Source organism: Phyllostomus hastatus, unplaced genomic scaffold (assembly GCF_019186645.2).
Source record: "Phyllostomus hastatus isolate PE091 unplaced genomic scaffold, TTU_PhHast_1.1 phas_contig_30, whole genome shotgun sequence".
In the NCBI taxonomy this organism is placed as follows: Eukaryota; Metazoa; Chordata; class Mammalia; order Chiroptera; family Phyllostomidae; genus Phyllostomus; species Phyllostomus hastatus.
This window is the reverse complement of record NW_025333841.1, coordinates 6095389-6115118: the sequence shown is the minus strand read 5'-3', so window position 1 is coordinate 6115118 and position 19730 is coordinate 6095389. Positions and strand designations below refer to the sequence as shown.

The 19730-nt window shown below is 37.8% G+C and overlaps 1 protein-coding gene across 1 annotated transcript in view; it reads right to left on the bottom strand.

Annotated features, from left to right (window-relative positions):
* MCF2 (MCF.2 cell line derived transforming sequence) overlaps window positions 1–16226 on the bottom strand; it is a 66894-nt gene extending 50668 nt beyond the window's left edge. The window contains exons 1-5 of the mRNA XM_045839391.1: window positions 16010–16226; window positions 4520–4639; window positions 3463–3579; window positions 1879–2028; window positions 99–232 (exon numbers count right to left, since the gene is read on the bottom strand). Of these exons, the coding sequence (XP_045695347.1) occupies window positions 99–232; window positions 1879–2028; window positions 3463–3579; window positions 4520–4639; window positions 16010–16060 (572 nt within the window). The 5' untranslated portion in view covers window positions 16061–16226. The remainder of the gene's footprint in view (window positions 1–98; window positions 233–1878; window positions 2029–3462; window positions 3580–4519; window positions 4640–16009) is intronic.
* Between the last annotated feature and the right edge of the window lie 3504 nt (window positions 16227–19730).

Here is a 19730-nt window from a genome sequence, read left to right as displayed (position 1 = left end):
ATCCAGGAATACTTTAACACTTAACAGATTACAACAAGACACATGAAGTTCCCTTTCAAAAGTATAAAGAAAGTCTAAACCCAAAAGAAATTACTCACTTATTGATAGTTTGCCAATCACCACCTGTTTGCTCATGAGGTTCAAATCTTGAACTTACAGCTTCTTCCGTGTCAGGCACTTCCAGATTGGTTAGCAGAATTTTTCCTTCTTTGGTTACAGCTGTAATATCATTCTGTACAAAGGTATGACAAGATGTATCAAATACCTGCTAGGAACCTAATCGGAATGACCTACAGAGAAAGAAGCATATGCCTGTAACATGCAGAATAGAAACAGTAGCTTTAGAATGGCCTTTGCTTTTATGACTGAAAAAGCAAGGAATACCTCGGTACCACAGAATCCAAAAGCTGTTAGAATCTCTGAGAAGCCTCTGCCTGTTGAGGTGGATGTAGTAATCACTATTTCTACAAGATCTTTACAGACAGAAGTACGCTGTGGAGTATTCGTAGCCTCCTTCTCTTACTGGTAGAAAGTTCTGTTAATTTATTATGTTCTGCTAATAGTTTAATGTACGTAAATAAAACCATGGTAGCATAACAAAGACTACCATACTAGAAAGCATCCAGTTCCAAATAATATTTAATGTATATTCAGATATAGTTAGATGCCCTTCCTACTAATCCTTAATTGTTACCCATCACTGCCTACCCTAAGTATCATGCTCATGTTTGGATTAATCAATTAATCACGAAGCATATGCTTCTATTCAGAAGATCTTAATCTTGCGTGGTGGATTCTTCAGGCATGTAAGAGTGATACAGCATCCATGACATCACCACCAATGTGAATGAGAACACAAGCATTTAAGAGCTAATGGCAATTATGTGCCAAACAATGCTGTACATATACTGCATGCTGTACTTCGTTTCATCCCCACAACAACCCTACAAGGCATGCATGTGTCATCATCGACCTCACCGTACACACAAAAAAAGCCTGAACTTTAGAGAGGGTAAGCAAATTACCTGATCACATAGTTTGTGAGAGACAGAGCTTTCTTTCCTTGAACAGAGTTTTGCTTTCAGATTATAATTCACAATTTCACTTTCTCTCCTCTTCTTAATTTAAAAATGTCACCTCTGCATAGAGCTTGTATCTGTCAGTGACCCAGCAAGCCTTTATCATGTGAAGGACATGAATTCCACAGGGAAGCCTAGTGCTTGTTCAGATCATTTATAAACTCTGTCGGGAAAGTGAATTTAAAGCAGTTGGCGATTGTCTGAATCGGGTCTCAGAATCCTTCACAACCCAACACTCCAGACAACTGGGTAAGAGAGCCAAATCAGCTTGCTACTTATTGTACAAAACAACAAGAACTAGTCCTCTGTGGAAAAGAAAGCTGGCAATCAATTTATCAATGTTTGACTTGGTCCCAATGCTAGTATACAGCAGAGGTGGGACAAGAAACCAGGCCTCCTGATTTCTCACCAGGTTCTCCATTTTACATGGTGCCTGTGGTAGATGTTCAAATAGAACACCTGTGTGCCTCTTCATACTCTAAGTTTCCAAATGAGTGGGCCTTTCCATGGGATAAAGAATATGTGGTAACAAAAATGACTTTAGAGTTCTTATTCTGGAGCATTTATCAGCTATTCTATTTACAAATAAAAAACTTCTGAAGAGAATGCACCATTTACAAAGTACTTAGATACAACAATTCCAGGACCCTCTCTTGTATTCTTATTTTTTACATGTGCTTTATAATATATAACTGTATCTTTTGTCTCCCTACCCACCAATCAGTGTGAAATGGACACACTGAATACCTCTCTAGAAAAAGACCATGGAAAACATTTGTTTGTCCCCTGTCAGACATACCTTCAACAGGTGATACCTTTCAGTATGAATTGCAAGAAGTTTTTCTGTTGAAGAAATATCATCTGGTAGTTCTGTCTCAGCCAGTTCAGTTCCAAAGGACTGTAGCATCTGAGCCATGTCTTTCACTGTGAGGGCAAAATTTTCTATAGCCTGCAAAGAGCCAGTGATTCTTTTAGTTTTGTGGGACCTGTGCCAGCATATCAGAACCTGGATCAGTAACTGCATTTACTTTTATTTAGGTATGACAGCAAACACATATACTATGAACTCTCCTCTGCTAAGGAGAGTTGGCATTGCCCTTGGCAATCAACTCTAACTCTGCATCTAAGCCTCTAAAAAACTAAATAGTCAGGTGAAGGGTCTTCTTGAATGGCCTTTATCTAAATTTCTGTACTTTGACAATGATGGAAACTCTTTCTAAAAGATGCCATGTCCTGAGTAATTTAGTTTATGACCTTGAAAACCCCAGTGTCTTCCTTGTTCTAGTAAACTCTGCAATTATAAAACCACTTTATAATAACTTTCCTTCTGGAGAGAGATGAGAACATCAAGATCACTTGATATTTAGTATAGTTTATGAACAAGTATTAGCATTCTGAGTAAGATGATGAAATGAGGCGATGTAGGGACTCTAGTCACAACAATTCATCTCAGGTTTTGTTGCCCTAAAATGTCAAGTAAGGTTTTGCTGTTCATTCTGTTTCCAAAAGCAATTACTCAGAGAAAGAAAGGGACAACATATACCCCCTGTTTACCACACAGCTCAGGATACCTGCTCTTTTATTTATAGCTTTATCAGTTATGTAAGGCTAGCCACTGCTAATTTTGACAATGTGCCTGCATATGAAGGACTATCGAATGAAGAATACACATGAGGAAAACAGAACCCTGGTCTAATTAAACAGTATTTAATTACTTCCTTCAGAAGTTTCCTATATGTGTGGAATTTGCAGTAGAGACTCTTATACCACAAACTCACCCCTGTGAGATGCAGGACCCTTGCCTATTTGTAAATTTCTAGAACAGAAGGACTCTCTGCTACAAAGCTAACTGCCCCAAGGAGCACCACTACAATAGCAAGATCAATAATATGACTTGCATCTTTTGAAGGCACGCCATACTCATAGGCGAGGCACTGTGCCAAACATTTTACATTTGCCGTCTCATTTCATCTTCCCAATATCCCTCTGAGTTAAACTTATCTATTATTCCCATTTTACAAGAGGGAAAACTGAGACTCAGAGAGGTTATATAATTTGTGCAAGGTTATACAACTAAAAAGCATTGGTGCTAAGATTTGAATCCTGACCCTTTGTTTCTTCAGGTTACTACATGGCCACAGGAGTGGGTAGGACAGAGGAAGATCTCCTTATTCCCTAGGCCTCTCTTTCAACTGCCACCCTCAGTGACTCTTCATCATTTCTAGATATTTCCTATGGAAGAAAATCAAGATGTTGAATTATATGCTTTTAAAAGCTAGGAGCCCCAGAAATCTGTTTTTCCCAAAGAGGAAAAGAATTCTAGCACTAGATTTAAAAGCTAACAAGAACCACAAGCTCTACAGTAAGGGCAAAAGAAACATACATTTCTGAAGAGGATCCATTCACTGTGGCAGTACTGCAAGGTGCCGCCTAACTCAGGGGTTAATTGCTTGTCATCAATGTATGTCAGCAATTCACTAACTGAGCCCAGCATAACAACCTATATAAATAAGCAAGAAAGATACTGTTAACTGCCCTTTGTGGCATCCCTCCATTCAACTGTACAATGAACTTTAGCATTCACTTAGCAGAAATTTAACTTTTATAAATGCTTCTAGCAAATCTCTCCTGCTCCTCCCCCCACACATGTATTCACTACCTTCTTCAAGTAGTAACGGGTTTCATTTATAAAACATTTCTCTATAAAGCAAAATTAATCTCCATAGAAACCCAAACACCTGATTCTCCTTGATCTAGAATTTTGCACTGTTAACAATCAACCTTCTGAAAGAGTATTATGCCTACTGCGAAGTAAAAGGGCTTTATGGAGTCCGTTATAATTAATCAGGAGAGGCTGATCTTTGCAAAAATATCAAAATTTATGAGCACCCTCGCCCTAAAAACATATAAAAATATCTTTAAAAAAACAAAAACATGCTGCTCTGAACTACCTCAGGATGCAAGTTCATGGGAGTACAAATACATAAAACACTCACTTATTATTTTCTAAAATGAAGTGCCCTGATTTTATACACACATGCACACATACATACACACACAGGGTGAAGAAAAAGTAGGTTTACAGCTGTTCATATGAAAAAATACAATAATCAATAAATGATAATACAAGAATAAACTGTGTTTCACATACTCTCAACTGCAAACCTACTTTTGCTCCACCCTGTATATATAACATATGTGACATATATCATTTTCAAAAGGAATTGCTTAATTACAAATTGATTAATCTACTCCTTTAACAGTAGAAGCAGAAGACTTTCAGTCATTTTTAAATGTAGATTAAAAATCTACATTTTCTGAAGACAAATTCAATTTTTTCCTTTTACATTTTTCATGAGCACATATATAACATGAACAGCATGGCACAAAGTCTTCATGAGAATAAAAGGAACAAAACGTTTTTTAAAATATACTCTTACCGGTAGTTTGAGCATGAAATCCTCCTGACTAAATCGAAATCCAATGTCTGTGAAAGTCCGTTGAAGAAAACTGGTTGGACGTAGAACCAATACCAAATGTATGTTGCCTGGGAAGGAAGTCTGTAAAAAGAAAGAGTACAGGAAAGAAAGAAAACATTGTCAAAACATGTACTCAACTGAGCACATACCAGAAAACTGTAATGAAAGGAAAGAAATTTTAAAATCATAAAAGCCAGCCCTGGCTGGTATGGCTCAATGGATTGAGCGCCAGAACCAAAGGGTTGCTGGTTCAATTCTCAGTCAGGGCACAGGCCTGAGTTGCGGGCCTGGTTCCCAGTAGGGGGCGCTTCAGAGGCAACCACACGTTGATGTCTGTCTCCCTCTTTCTCCTTCTCTTCCCTTCTCTAAAAATAAATAAAATCTAAAAAAAATAAAAGTGCTTTAAAAATCATGAAAGCCACTAAAAGGACAAACTTAAAAAGGGACAGTGATAACATCTAAAAACATGAAAATAAAAATAAAACCAATATAAGGTCATCAGGTCAGATCTTCGCAATGCTCATGGAATGGAATTTTCTCACACTAAAGTCTCAAGTTACAAAAATTATACTCTTAAGCTTCATTTTAAAGTTATCTATTTATTTGTACTGAAATTCCATTTGTTCCCTATAAACAGAATTAGGAGACAGGTTCCTAGAGTATCCCTAAAAATCAAAGGGAACTAAAATCCTGCATACTTGTAGTAACAGAAGAAAACTATTTTATGAACTCAAATGTTTATTTTTATCCAATCAACATTCACTGAATATCCTCTGTGTGTCCACTCCATGTATTTAAGTGAGTAATTATCAAGCACTGTTAGCATTCAGTACACCCAAATTAATAAAATACAGTCCCTACACTTCTTACAAGAAAATGACAGTCTGGAAATAGTGGAGCACATTAATAACCATTAGCTCTATAGCATGATAATTTAATAAGTGAAACAAGAATATTAGTATAAGACACAACAGCAAGTGGTAGCACTGCACGTTCCAGGCCTAGGAATGTCAGAAAAGGTTTCAAAGCATAAGGAGAAGTTAATTGGAACAATAAAATGTCGTTCTGATGCACCAACACTTCTCCAGCTTCTAGAATTCTGGTATATAATAAGTTATCAAGAAATAATTGCTAAATGAAGGAATGCAAAGGACAAGGAGGGAACTCAGCAAAATTAGTAAGGGATGGACTAGTATAGGCCCATATTAATAATAAACTACCATGTATCAAATGCTTTACTATGTGCCAAGTATTTTGCCAACATTATCATAGTCCCTCTTCATAATAATTCTTCCAAGTAGTTAGGCTACCCTCTTTTAGCAAAGAAAGTGAGGCTCATATATTTAAGTGTAATTGACCCAACTGGCGAGGCTTTAATTTGCACCTGAGTCTGTGCCATTAATCACTATTATCCCATTTCTTCAAGAGGTTCCAATCAGGAAGGCTAGGGGGAAATGATGCTGGAGGTATAGCAATGGGAACTAGTGCTAAAAAGATGGGCAGGAGCTGGTTCAGGAAAGGCCTTGGGTTTTCTCCTGGAGAAGAAAAGGGGAGACTCTAAGAAGTTTCAAGCAGCAGAGCAACATGATCAGTTTTCATTTTAGGAGGATCACTCTGGCTTTGGGACTGGATTTGGAAAAAAGTGAAAGCAAAGAGGTGAGCTAGGAGGCTAGAGTACAGTAATCCAACTCAAGGATGACGATTTCCTAAACTGGAGCAACAATACCAGGGATGAGGATAGAAATCAGGAGAGAGAATCTGTAAGACATGATGTCTGAATGTGTCTAATAAGAAAGGAAAACCTGGAAATAGCCTAAGTGCCCATCCATAACTCAGTGGATCAAAACACTGTGGTGCATTTACACAATGGAGAGCTACACAACGGAAAGAACGAATTCCTACCCTTCACAACAGTATGGATGGAACTGAAGAGTATTATGCTAAGTGAAATAAGCCAGGTGGTGAAAGACAAGTGCCATATGATCTCACTTATTGAGAAACAGAGTCAACAAAACAAACAAATGAGCAAAATAGAACCAGAGACATGGAAATAAAGAACAAACTGAGAGTGACCAGAGAGGTGGGGGAAGAGGGATAATGGAGGAAAGTAGGGGAAGGAGCAAGTCAAAAAACATGAATAAAGGACTCACTGGCACGGACTATGGGGGGTTGACTGTGGGAGTGGAGGGGAGTGGAGGGGGATGGAGCAGGGAAGAGCAACAGCAGGGGGGAGGTGGAACAACTATAACTAAACAATAAAAATAGTTAAACCAAAAGGAAAACCTAGGAAATCACTCTCCAGATTTCTGGCTTGAGTAACTGGGTGAATGGTAGAATCCTTACTAACATGGGGAACACAAGAGGAGCAGGTTTACATGAGGGGGACAAGATGCTGATTCCCATTCCTGGACCTGTCAGGTTGAAAGGGTAAGTAGAACATCCAGATGATGTGCATCAGCAAACATATGTACAAGGAAGAAGGGAAAGAAGGCCAGACTGGGAATGCAGAGTTGGGAGTCAGACTCAAAACAGAAGATTAAAGCACAATAAAGCAAAATATGTCAGAAATGTTTAAAATACAGTAATATTTCAGCCCTGGCTGGTGTGGCTCAGTGGGTTGAGCACAAGCCTGAGAAGCAAAAGGTCACCAGTTCAATTCCCAGTCAGAGCAAATGCCTGGGTTGTGGGCCAGGTCTCCAGTTGGGGACATGTGAGTGGCATACGATCAAGGTTTCTCTCACTCTTTCTCCCTCCCTCTAAAAAATAAAATCTTTAAAAATAAATATTCAAAAATATAATATTTTAAGCATGTTGAAATATGAGTAATTAAAACTACAATACAAAAATTATTAACATATTGTGGGACAGAGTAATGGGAACTCTGTACTTTCTGCTCAATTTGCTGTGAACCCAAACCTGCTCTAAAAAAAATAAAGTCTAATAATTTTCACTCAGTTGTAAGAACTAAACTCTTAGGGAAATGACATGTAAAAGTGGAAATTTTAAAAATTCAATCAGAAATACTGATAAAACAAAAAAGCAATTAAGTGGCAATGAGAATTAGAAGAGAGCTGAGTGTCATACAAATAGATAGGAGAGCACAAAATTTAATCACTAAACAAAAATAATAAATAGATACAAATTGGGATGGCTATCCAACTCATAAGTCCTCCAGGTGGCCATGTCTGTACTATTCTCTCCCTTCATGAGAAACTTCCCCTCTGCTATACACTGAATGTTCATGCCTCCCCCAAATTCATATGTTGTAACAACCCCAAATGTGGTAATATTTGCAGGTGGGGCCATTTAGAGGTGATTAGGGCATGAGATTGCAACCCTCATGAATGGGGTTAGCAATCTTATAAGATGGACCTCCCAAAAGATCCCTCACCCCTTCTGCCATCTAAGGGCACAGAGAAAGATGACATTCTAGGAACCAGGAACTAGGCCCTCACCAGACATCAAATCTGCCAGGACCTCGATATTATCCTTCCAGCCTCTAGAACTATGAGAAATCAATTTCTGTTTATGAGCCACCCCATCTATGGTATTCTGTTATAGCATCCCAAATGAACCAAAAGAAGCCTCTTACAATTTTCATTGGTTCCTAATAGAAACTGTTGTCTTTCTACATGACCTTGCCCTTCCAACACACAATGATTAGTGGGATGAAGATTTGATGTAAGTAGGACAAAAGTCCTGCCCTAGGATTTTTCAAATTGGTGCTAAGAAAAGGAAACTTTGATGGCACAGTTCCAAAGCTACTGGGAATCATGACCCCTGTTGCTGGAGAAAGCTTATTTCAACTTTTCTAGAGAAACAGAGTTCCAATGATAATGTACATTCTCTCCTCTATTATGTACATGATATATATTGTGTTTTATGCTAAGCATGGTACACACCACCCATGGTTATTATAAGAATCAAAAGAAATAGTAAATATAAAGGTAGTTTGTAAACTCTAAAATAATTAATAACAATTTACTTTGGATTCTTAGACCCAAGGCCAAGCAGGGTTAGGTAGAAAACTACTGGAATATGGGCACAGTCTTGCTTAAGGGGAATCTCTGACAGGGATTCATAAGAACTCTGGACCTATTTTTAGATTGAAAACACTGATTCTATTTCTATTCCATTCACTTTAGGAGTTAAGTCATTCCTTCTCCTTCACGTAGGTAAATTACTGTATTATTATACTTACCTGCTTTAATCCAGCCTTTTTTTTTTCACTTTTCAATGAAACTGAAAGCACCCAACTTTTGCCAACACTTAAAGCAAAATTACTATTATTCTTTCATTGATTCTAGGTTGATGTGGTCTCATTGTCTCTGACTTTCCTTAATGTCATAGTCTATGGTGTGGAGTAGGAAATCTCTGGATGCAAGACCTTGGGGATGGCCAACTTAAAGTCTGGAATACTCACCATCCTCCAAAATCGGGGTGGAAGATACAATGGGAACAGAGAAGGCCATGTGGCAACTCTCTGCCTGAGCTAAAGCCCAGGTCTCCACCCTGCCATTCCTAGGAGAACAAAGCTGTCCCAGCAGCCAGGTCTAGGAACAGCTGATCACACAGCAGGGAGCAAAATATAAAGAGAGAAGCAGAATCACTGTCCACAGAATCCACAGGGATGGGTTTCAGCAGGGTCTGAAAGCATTCAGCTGCTCCAAAGCCAGGCAGGGGTTTAGTGTTGGCTGTTTATTAAACGACTTATTGTCACTATTTGATAAAGTAGTTTATCTAAAACATTGATGGCTGTATAGAATGCTTCTGAAGATAATTCTACATTCTAATCAGATCATTTTTAAGTAAAACTTTCTGATTATTTTATTACAGTCTCTTTCCTTAATTCCTTGAAAATGTTTAGTGACTTGCTTATCACCAAAAGCCCACAAAAAGTTGTATTTTTAAAGAAAATGCACTATATAAAGGATGAAGACTTCATTTATTGCCTATATAATAACATTTACAATGTTTTTGATTGTAGAATAATTTCAGCGACTGAAATAATTTATAGATCTTTATTCAGCTACTATGCAAATCTTCCATTTGGATGAATAAATAATGTGTATACAACAGCTATAAAACTACTAAATAATTGGTGGCACTGAAACAGTTCATTTGATTTGTCAGATCTTTTTGTTTTTTACAAAACTAAATTAAACTGTTCAGACCAGGTATATTGTTTCTATCCCTCATGCCCATTAAATCCCATATATGTAGCAAATACACTTGATTTTTCATCCCCAGGCCCATTCATTTATCCCAAACTGGAACGGGTGCTTGCCATATTGTCTAATTATAGCAAATCCACAAGCTCACATGAATGACTACTTTTCATAGCTTCTCCCTCTCTAGCAAAAAAAAAAGATATATAAATATATATTTGTATATATTCAGGGCCTCTCAAGGACTTAAGGTAGGAAAAGGAGATTGACTAGATTGCCATGGGTGGGAGTGGTGCTTTTTATTCAATTGTTATTGCAAAAAATATGCTAATCCTGAGCATTATTATGACATTGTGCCAAGTACTTTACATGCATTAGGTTCTTGTTTTATCCTCATTTCACAGCTGGAGAAAACTGAGAGTAGTAGGCAGAATAATGATTTCCCAAAGAGGCCCACATCCTAATCCATATAACTCATGAATATATAACATTACTAAAGAGACTTTGTAAATGTGATTAAATTAAGGATCTTGAGATGGGGAGATGTCCGTGGATTATCAGTACAGAAATAATGTAATCACAAGAGTCCTTATTAGACAAAAAGGGAATCGAGAGGACCAGAGTAAGGGAATAGATGTGATGACAGAAGCAGAGGTCAGAGTGACATGGGGCCACGAGCCAAGGGATGTGGGGGCCTCTAGAAGGTGAAAAGTCAAAGCTAATTCTCCTCTAGAGCCTCCACAAGGAACAAAGCCCTGCTGACACCTTTGTTTTAGCCTAATAAGACTCATTTTGGTTCTCATTTTCAGAACATTAACAGAACACATTTTAATATATTAACAGAGTACATACCATTTGCAGTAATTTGTTACAGCAGCAATAGAACTCTAATACACTGCCCTGGCTGCTGTGGCTCAGTGAATTGAGTGCCAGCCTATGAACCAAAGGGTCACTGGTTGAATTCCCAGTCAGGGCACATGCCTGGGTTGCAGGCCAGGTCCTCAGTAGGATATGTGCAAGAGGCAACCACACACTGATGTTTCTCTCCCTTTCTTTCCCTTCCCTTCCCCTCTGTCTAAAAATAAATAAAATCTTTTAGAAAAGAAAACTAATACACTTAAGTTTTCTGAGGTTCTTTTTCAAGAACTTATAGCTTGCTTAAGTGGCAGAATTAAAGATCAGATTCATCTGAGTGCAGAGCCAAACACTTAAACAAGCTTTAATTAAAAAAATAAAAGGAGTATATATATATCTATCTATATATATAGATAGATATCTATCTATCTATCTATATATATAGATATATATTCGTGTGTGTGTGTGTATGTGTGTGTGTGTGTGTGTGTGTGTTCACTTTAGCTTTCCTTCCTCTGGAGAAACACCTAGTGGACAGTAAAACAATCAACAGGAGAAATTTGGGGCAATATAGTAAAGATGGTACAAGGATCAGGTTTAAGGTCAAGAAATCTAAACGTGAAACCTAAAGCAAAGGGAACAAACTTGAATGCCTACCATGTGTTAGGGGAATAATGTAAATGCATGAAGTAGGCAGGGTTTAATTAAAACACAGCCTGATTGAGGTGGAAAGTAGCAACTCACACTCTTCCTAGATGATGAGAAGAAAGAGGAAATGTGCCAAACTGGAAAGCATTGTGGGAGAGGCACTCATTACTACTCAGTTCCAGCTAATTGTCATGTGGAAAGGTGGGCCCAACTCTGCCAAGTCTTTTGATTTCTCAAAAGAAGCCCCAAATCCACATTTCTCTGGGAAAATTCAAGATTTTTTAAAAGTTTTTTATTTATTTTTAGAGAGAGGGGAAAGGAGAGAGAAAGACGGGGAGAGAAACATCAATGTGTGGTTGCCTCTTGTGCACCCCTGACTGGCGACCCTGCCCACAACCCAGGTATGTGCCCTGACTGGGAATCGAACCAGCAATGCTCTGGTTCACATGCCAGCACTCAATCCACTGAGCCACTCCAGCCAGGGCAAAACTTCAAGATTTTTAAAAATGGGAAACAAATTAAAAAGTTTGGTAAAAGACTTTAACAAACACCAAATAATGTATGGTCTAAACAAAACACATCTATGGACTACTAGTTTGCAAACTCTGAATTAAAGCTTCATATATATGAACATGGGCCCATATCAATAATATGTACACTCTTCTGACTGTGATCGCTGGCAATAAGAATCTAGAGAAGACAGAGAACTCTTGAGAAATTTTAAACTGCAAGGACATTTAGATTTAAGATGTGTTTGTAGATAGGTATATAGAGACAGTGCTTTTCCTCTATATAGATATTTATATAACTAAACATTCAAGATAACCCATTTTAAAGCTAGTATTCAAATGAGCAATCAAACAGCATATCACGTATCATAAATAGTATAGCTGCATGCACGTTTCTTATAGCAAATATATTGCAAGACCATTGAACTTTTTCCCATTTTGGTTTGGAGAAACTACATCCACAAATTCTTGGGTATGCTGCTTTAAGGCTCTGTAATCTGTATGGTTATATAAACATGAAAAGGCACAGTTTCTATTTTCTCCAAAATCAAACCCTAGAATTTAAAACTATACATCATTTTTAGGAACTTAATCGGAAAAAGCAAAGAGATGTGGGCAAGGGTCACACTTGCTTTATTTTGTCACTTTTTCCCCTTAAAGAAACAGGTAGCATGAGAGAACAGTGTTGCTTTCAGCTTACTACAGGCATTGTTTTTTTTGGAGTTCCAACATGTGACTGCTTAAAGGTACTCGAGTAAAAGCCAAATATGTTGGTCATCTTCATAAGGCTCAGAGTTATTTCTCCAATCACTGTGCGTGGCGCCACCCCAGCCCTCTGCAGCAGTTCTTACTGGTTCTTCAGGTTCGTGGGCACAAAATGAGCTTTCTCTCCCCTTTTCCTCCAAAAGAAAAGACTTACTCCCTTTCTCCTCACATGTTCCCTCAGGTCACCCAATTATGTGGACTTATAACAGTAAGGACAGCAATAACACCGCCAAAAGGCATAAACTTGATACACCATTTCACTACCAAAGTCTAGAAATTCACCTTATTTCATTTCTTTTGTGCAGTACCTAATGGAGGCAAGTCATACACTTTATGTACACTTTTCATTCATTCATTTCTTTAAAATTGTCTAAAATGGCTTATCTAGTAAAAAGTGTGGTTACTTTAATATAAAAATCATTTATAGCCACGGCTGGTGTGGCTCAGTGGATTGAGTACCGGCCTGCAAACCAAAGGGTTGCAAGTTCAATTCCCAGTCAGGGCACACGCCTGGGTTGAGCGCCAGGTCCCCAGTAGGGAGCATGTGAGAGGCAACCACACATTGATGTTTCTCTCCCTCTTTCTCCCTCCCTTCCCCTCTCTCTGAAAATAAATAAAATATTTTAAAACCCATTTATATTTTTATTGCTTTTATTATATTTTTAATATTTAGGATAAAGAAATGCAGTAACAGAGGGAACCCTTGACTGAAAGCCTATTACATATGTGCCGGGCTTGTTACATATATTACCCTATTTACTCTTTGTACCATTGCAGTGATGTAGGTAGGATGGCCTTTTTACCGATGAGCAAACTAAAGCAGACTGGTGAAATAACTTGCCCAAGGTTACAGACAGGGAGCAGTGGCACCCAGGCCTACCTGAATCCTAAGGGTGAGCTTTTTCCACAGCACATAATACTTTTCAGGACAGGTACTTAACAATGCATGGACTGAATGCACACTCAGACTTGCTGCCTAGCATTTAGGAATGACTCGACATTGACATCTACAAAATGGAACAAACATCAACAGTCAAACACATTGTTGGAAACAATTTGACATCATGGAGCCCACTGAACAGAAACCATTATAATCTAATATTATAATAGAATATAATGTTGAGTTGTTGGAATGTGATCAGCCTTGATAAGGTCCAAACTATGTTTAGAAGAGGCTGGGAAAAATCTCATAACCTCAAGCTACAGAGCAGTGTTTCCAAGGCTGTGACTGACTGACTTCTGCACTCTTCCATACCCTACCCCACCCTTAATGAGTACAGAAAGTATGAGTTACTCTACACATCGCCAAACAACTTGCCAAGTGACCTCAGGGGCAGCACAGTTCCAAGAAATACTCCTTCCTTGTGGGTTGCCCTTCTTGCCACATATCTGTTCTCATCTCTTCCCTTGCACTGAGCCACAGTCACGGCAACTTCCACCAAGTAACCAATTTAATCCTCTCTTTAGACTTTAAATCCACTGCACCATCCTGTCAGGTACTACCTATCACAGTCTTCAGAATCAGGCCAACTCCAGAGTTTCTCCAAAGTTAAACCACTGTGTCATCAGCTGAGTTTCGGAGTTTTCACTCTGGTCAAGCCCTATCCATGTAAGCAGAACAAATTTGTCCTCCACTATAGCTCTGGATTTTAAGATTTAATCTAATCAATGCCAAGATATCAGTTCTCAGGGGCCTCTTAAAGTAATTCATTTAAAAGAATAATGGAGGAAAGAATCAAAGAAAGGTAAGAAAAACATATGCTTTTGCATAAGGTCTAAACAAATGTCATCTCCTCTTGAGGACTTCCCCACCAGGTAGAAATTCTTTCGTTTTAGTTATTTATGAACATGTCCTACCTTCTCTACTCAGTTGAAAACTCTTGCCTGGCTGGCATAGCTCAGTGGATTGAGCGTGGGCTGTGAACCAAAGTGTTGCAGGTTCAATTCCCAGTCAGGGTACATGCCTGGGTTGCAGGCCACGGCCCCCAGCAACTGCACATTGATGTTTCTCTCTCTCTCTCTCTCTTTCTCCCTCCCTTCCTGCTCTAAAAATAAATAAATAAAATCTTTAAAAATTTTTTAAATTAAAAAAAAAAGAAAACTCTTTCAGCTCAATAGCCATCCTGTATTTACCTTGGTAGTTTATATTGTGTGTAGCACAGTACTAGATGTCTCTCTTCAATGAATACTTGTGTACTGTATTTATTTGTGTGTATATTAATGTATGTGTATATACATGAAACTAAGTTTGCCACTGAAAAAGCATCTATATATAAAGGAATTACGAACTTTCTGAAAGCCTAAGTCAGTTACTTTTGATAACAAAAGTACTGATGTCAGTTGTACCCAATACTGCAAAGCACCTACACAGGCATTTTTGGTATACCAAAAATTGTTTATTAAAAGTCTGAAACTATTATTCCCATTATACAAAATCATTTGTAGATCTGAAGATACAATTCTGTCAAAATAAAAAGATTCATAACCTAAACTATAATTTTAAAATAGCATTCTGTGCTAAGAGGTTTTTCAGAACATAACTCATTTATTCACTCAGTGGGGGTCACTGTCTTTCAGCCACAATAAAATTCTTACTCATTTATCTCCCTTATCTTACTTTTGATTCCAAATATTATTTTATATGGCTGATCTTTATTTTTTTGTGTTATATCAATATTTTTAATGAGCAAGTATATTTTAAATCATAACATAAATAATATTCTCTTAAGTTTTGAAAGAGAAGTTGGCAGTTAAATTCCTGCTGATAACTAGTTAGTTGCTAAATTAGCTACAATTATTTCATATTTTCCCCCCAAAATATTTATATATCACTTCATAAATTTGCTGAGAATTTAGTATACAACTAAGCTAATGAAGGGAAAATTTTAGGTAGAAAAATGTTGGAAACATATTTGCAAGGAAAGATTTCTAAATTTTAGCCTATAATGCAAAGCGAGTCACTCTTTTTTCCTTTAAAAAAAGTTGTCAATAGGCTAGAGTTCTGTATCTTTAAAGTTTTAATTTAGAGAAGAACTAAAGTGAGAAACACTTCAATTCATTAGACTTTAAAATGTTGTCACTAGTACAATAACACCCAGGGAGGGCTTCCTTTTTAAATACTGATGAAGTTGTCTCCAGGCCTTATCATATCATACTGTACTTGACCACAGTGAAAGAAAGAATGAATCCTCCGTTAGATGTTATTTTAACCTGTGATTTAAAGCTGCTCTGCCAAGTGATTCAAAATTGTCCATGCAGTCTTAAGTGACTAACGGCACTTCCTCATAGAAACTTGATTACATTTAGATTTTGAAATTACATTCTATGCTTCCCTATGGCATCACCACAGTAATCACATCAATGCAATCCATGCAAATACAAGTCTCCATTCTCTCCATCTGTCCTTAAAAGCCCCATTCAGCAGTTTGTGCTATAGCACCATGCTGCAGCATCCCTGCACTTGAACTTGGGAAGAGGCTTTCCAGGACTGCAGGCAGAGCCCTTACCGCATTCCTTCTGAACCTCATCTTGCCTCTCGGGGGAGTTGCTTCTGCCATCTCGCTTATACACAATAACACTCTTCTTTTCCAATTGTCAATGCAACATTGATGAAATATGAGCTGCTTCTGAGGTAGTACTGAAAAGCGGCAGCCAAAAATCTCTACCAAACAAAGCTACCGTAGCTGTAGCAGCTTCCATTACCACTGTGGCAGGCACTGTAAGAAAACCACTATCCCTGATTAGTCAGCTGACAAATCCTTCCCTGCTGCTCATTGTAATTCAGAGTTGACACATTCCCCAATTACTTAGCCTGATTGAACCTCATGGATTAGCTTGTGCTGGACTGCTCAAGAAGATCAGGCATGTCCTAAGAGTGAAGAAAGGGGGAAAAAAAAAAGCCCCGACTCTCCTAGGGGTTTGATGGGACTGGCTTTCTCCTCTGCGCAGTTTGATTTTTAAGGTGGAATGGTAAGAATCTTTGTGAAGGTAGTATTAACTGATACCTTCATCCTTGTCCTTGACCTGGTCTATAACTTAAAATTAAATTCTATCTTTTAATTAAATTCTATTCTTTAATTTAATTCTATTCTATTCTAACAGTTTGTGAAATTTTTTCCTGACGATAATCTAGAAAGAATAAAACATACAAATTTTCTAAGATGGATAGGATTCTCTCCCAAATTAATATTTTCCCAAAATGTATAACTAAAATAATCGTGTCTCCTATCATGAATTATGAAGTATAACCTAACTGCATGGTTTATCTTGGAACTTACAAATTAAGGTCTTCAAATTGAACTACAAAATTATTTCATAGATACTCATTTAAAATAATATAGCAAAGACAGTTACACCTATCTATGCAATGGCAATTTTCACCACAAATCCTCTCTGAATGCCAACTGTTGCTCTTGAAGTTAGCTTGTATTCAGTATTTACCTTTATTGCAAATAGTGCCAAATGGTTGAGATATAATTAATGTGCTCTTGAGTTTAGGTATACAAACTACCACAAGCAGAAACATTTAAAATGAAACACTCATCCAGCAAAGCTATCATTTAGAATGAAAGAGCAGAAAGTGATTCTCAGATAAGGTCAAGTTAAAGGAGTTCATCATCACTAAGTCCTTATTATATGAAATGTTAAAGGGACTTATCTAAGAAAAAGAAGATCACAATTATGAAGAGTAAAATGACAACAAACTCACAACTATCAACAACTGAACCTAAAAACTAAAACTAAGCAAACAACTAGAACAGGAACAGAATCACAGAAATGGAGATCACATAGAGGGTTATTGGTGGGGAGAAGGATGCGGAGCATGGGGGAAAAGGTACAGGCAATAAGAAGTATAATTGGTAGGCACAAAACAGACAGGGGAGAGTTAAGAACAGTATGGGAAATAGAGAAGCCAAAGAACTTATATGTACAACCCATGGGCATGAACTAAGGTGGGGGAATGTAGGAGAGTCAGGGGTGCAGGGCAGAGGGGGATAAAGAGGAGAAAAAATGGGACAACTGTAATAGCATAATCAATAAAATATACTTAAAAAGAGAAACAATCTATAACGAGTTACATGTTGCCATCACCTGTACCCCCTCTCCTTCCCAGTGCCATCAATTTGACAGTTACGAGAATAAAGGGACCCTGAGTGCCCATCTCTTTGCTGAACCATGCATGGTTCATTCTTCCTCAGTAACAAAGCATTCCTAGGAAAATAGAAAGGAGAGAACTACCTCCCAAAAATCAGCTCAGTATTCCTCTGTTGACCCCAAATCAACTGGATCTTGACTGAATTTTATATTTCTGTTTTAGGAAAAAGAAGACCTCTATTCCAAGCAACATATTTGATTAGTAAAAAAATGAAACTTGAGCCCTGGCTGGTGTGGTTCAGTGGACTGAGTGTTGGCCTAGGAACCGCTGGTTAGATTCCCAGTCAGGGCACCCGCTTGGATTGTGGGCCAGGTCCCCAGTAGGGGGCACAAGAGAGGCAACCACACATGGATGTATCTCTCCATCTCTTCCTCCTTCCCCTCTCTGTAAAAATAAATAAAATCTTAAAAAACAAAAAAATTAAAAACACTAAAACTTGACCAAAAAACTGATGCCATGTGTCAAATGGTCACTCAATAAAAATTAATTTAATCAAGCAAGTAGTTATGGCCAAAAGAAAAAAGCGAGGCTGCGTAATTTAAAAGTTTCATTGTAACAAGTATTATATTTGGTATAAAATAACTGACCACTGTCACAAACTGAAGTCTGCTCAACATGCTTAAGGACCGACCCTAATAAGCCAGTGGAAGGTAAATAGCTGTTACTTCATTTAGCACCACTGATAAGGCCCAATACTGTAGGGAGGGCAGATTTACTCTCTCCAAAGGAATTCTACCTTTTTCTAAAGAACACTGAATTTATTTGGCTATGCACAATTAATTTGGAAAATGATAGAAAGCAGCAGGTGGAAAAGGCACCAACTGAAATTCACGAAAATTCAATTCTTGCTCTGGCTCTTTTTATTAGCTATTTGATCTCACATAACCTTTCTGAAGTGTGTGTGTCAAAGCAATGCTCTCATCCATAGGCCAATAATAATGACACCTGCTGGAGCACTTAATCAGGAAATAAAGAGAATCAATATTACTTAATAAATGTGACTGCTTTTATAAAGGCAAAAAGATATTATGCATACTCAAGGCTTTGTTATTTTATTTTAGTAACTTGTGTCAATCTGGTGTTAACTCTTCTCTCCATTGCTTAATTAAGCACCTCTGTTAACGAAACAAACAAAACAAAAACAATTTGCTGACTTGCCTAAGATGACTCTATTCATACTGGGTATGAAGAGAACAATGATCTCATTCATTTTACCATGTGATTTCCAGTACACAGTTGACCCTTAAATAATGCAGGATTAGGATCCCAACCACCAATATAGTCAAAAACCTGCATATACCTTTTGACTCCCCAAAACTTAACTACTAATAGCATAATGTTGACTGGAAGTCTTACTCATGATATAAACAGTAAATTAACACATATCCTGCATATTATATGTATCATCTACTATATTCTTACAATAAAATAAGCTAGAGAGAATAAAATGTTAAGAAAATCATAAGGAGGAGAAAACACATTTACAGCATTTATTGAAAAAAAATCTGGGCCTGACTGGTGTGGCTCAGTGGATTGAGTGCCAGACTGCAAACCAAAGGACTGCCAGTTCAATTCCCAGTCAGAGCACATGCCTGGGTTGTGGGCCAGGTCCCCAGTAGGGGGCACGTGAGAGGCAACCACACACTGATGTTTCTCTCCTTCTCTTTCTCCTTCACTTCCCCTCTCTGAAAAATAAATAAATAAAATCTTTAAAAAAAAGAAAACAAAATAATCTGTGTATAAGTGGACCCACATAAGTTTAAACCTGTGTTGTTCAAGTGTCAACTGTATTTTTCACACTTGTTAGCGACTTAGTATAGTGGAAAGAACCCAGGCTCAGAAGTCCAACAGCCTAGATTTTTGTCTTGCTGTCACATGTAAATCAACTTTCTCTGTTGGGCATGGCCTCCTGTGTCAGTCAGGAGACAAAGTAAAAATTTGAGATTGTTGATGATGTTGGACTCTCCAAGAAAAAATGTATATTGATTCCCAACCACTCTGATCTGATAGAGGAGGTCGACAACATGGTGCTTCCACAAACAGCTCCACTCTTGCCAGCTCAAAAGGAGTCT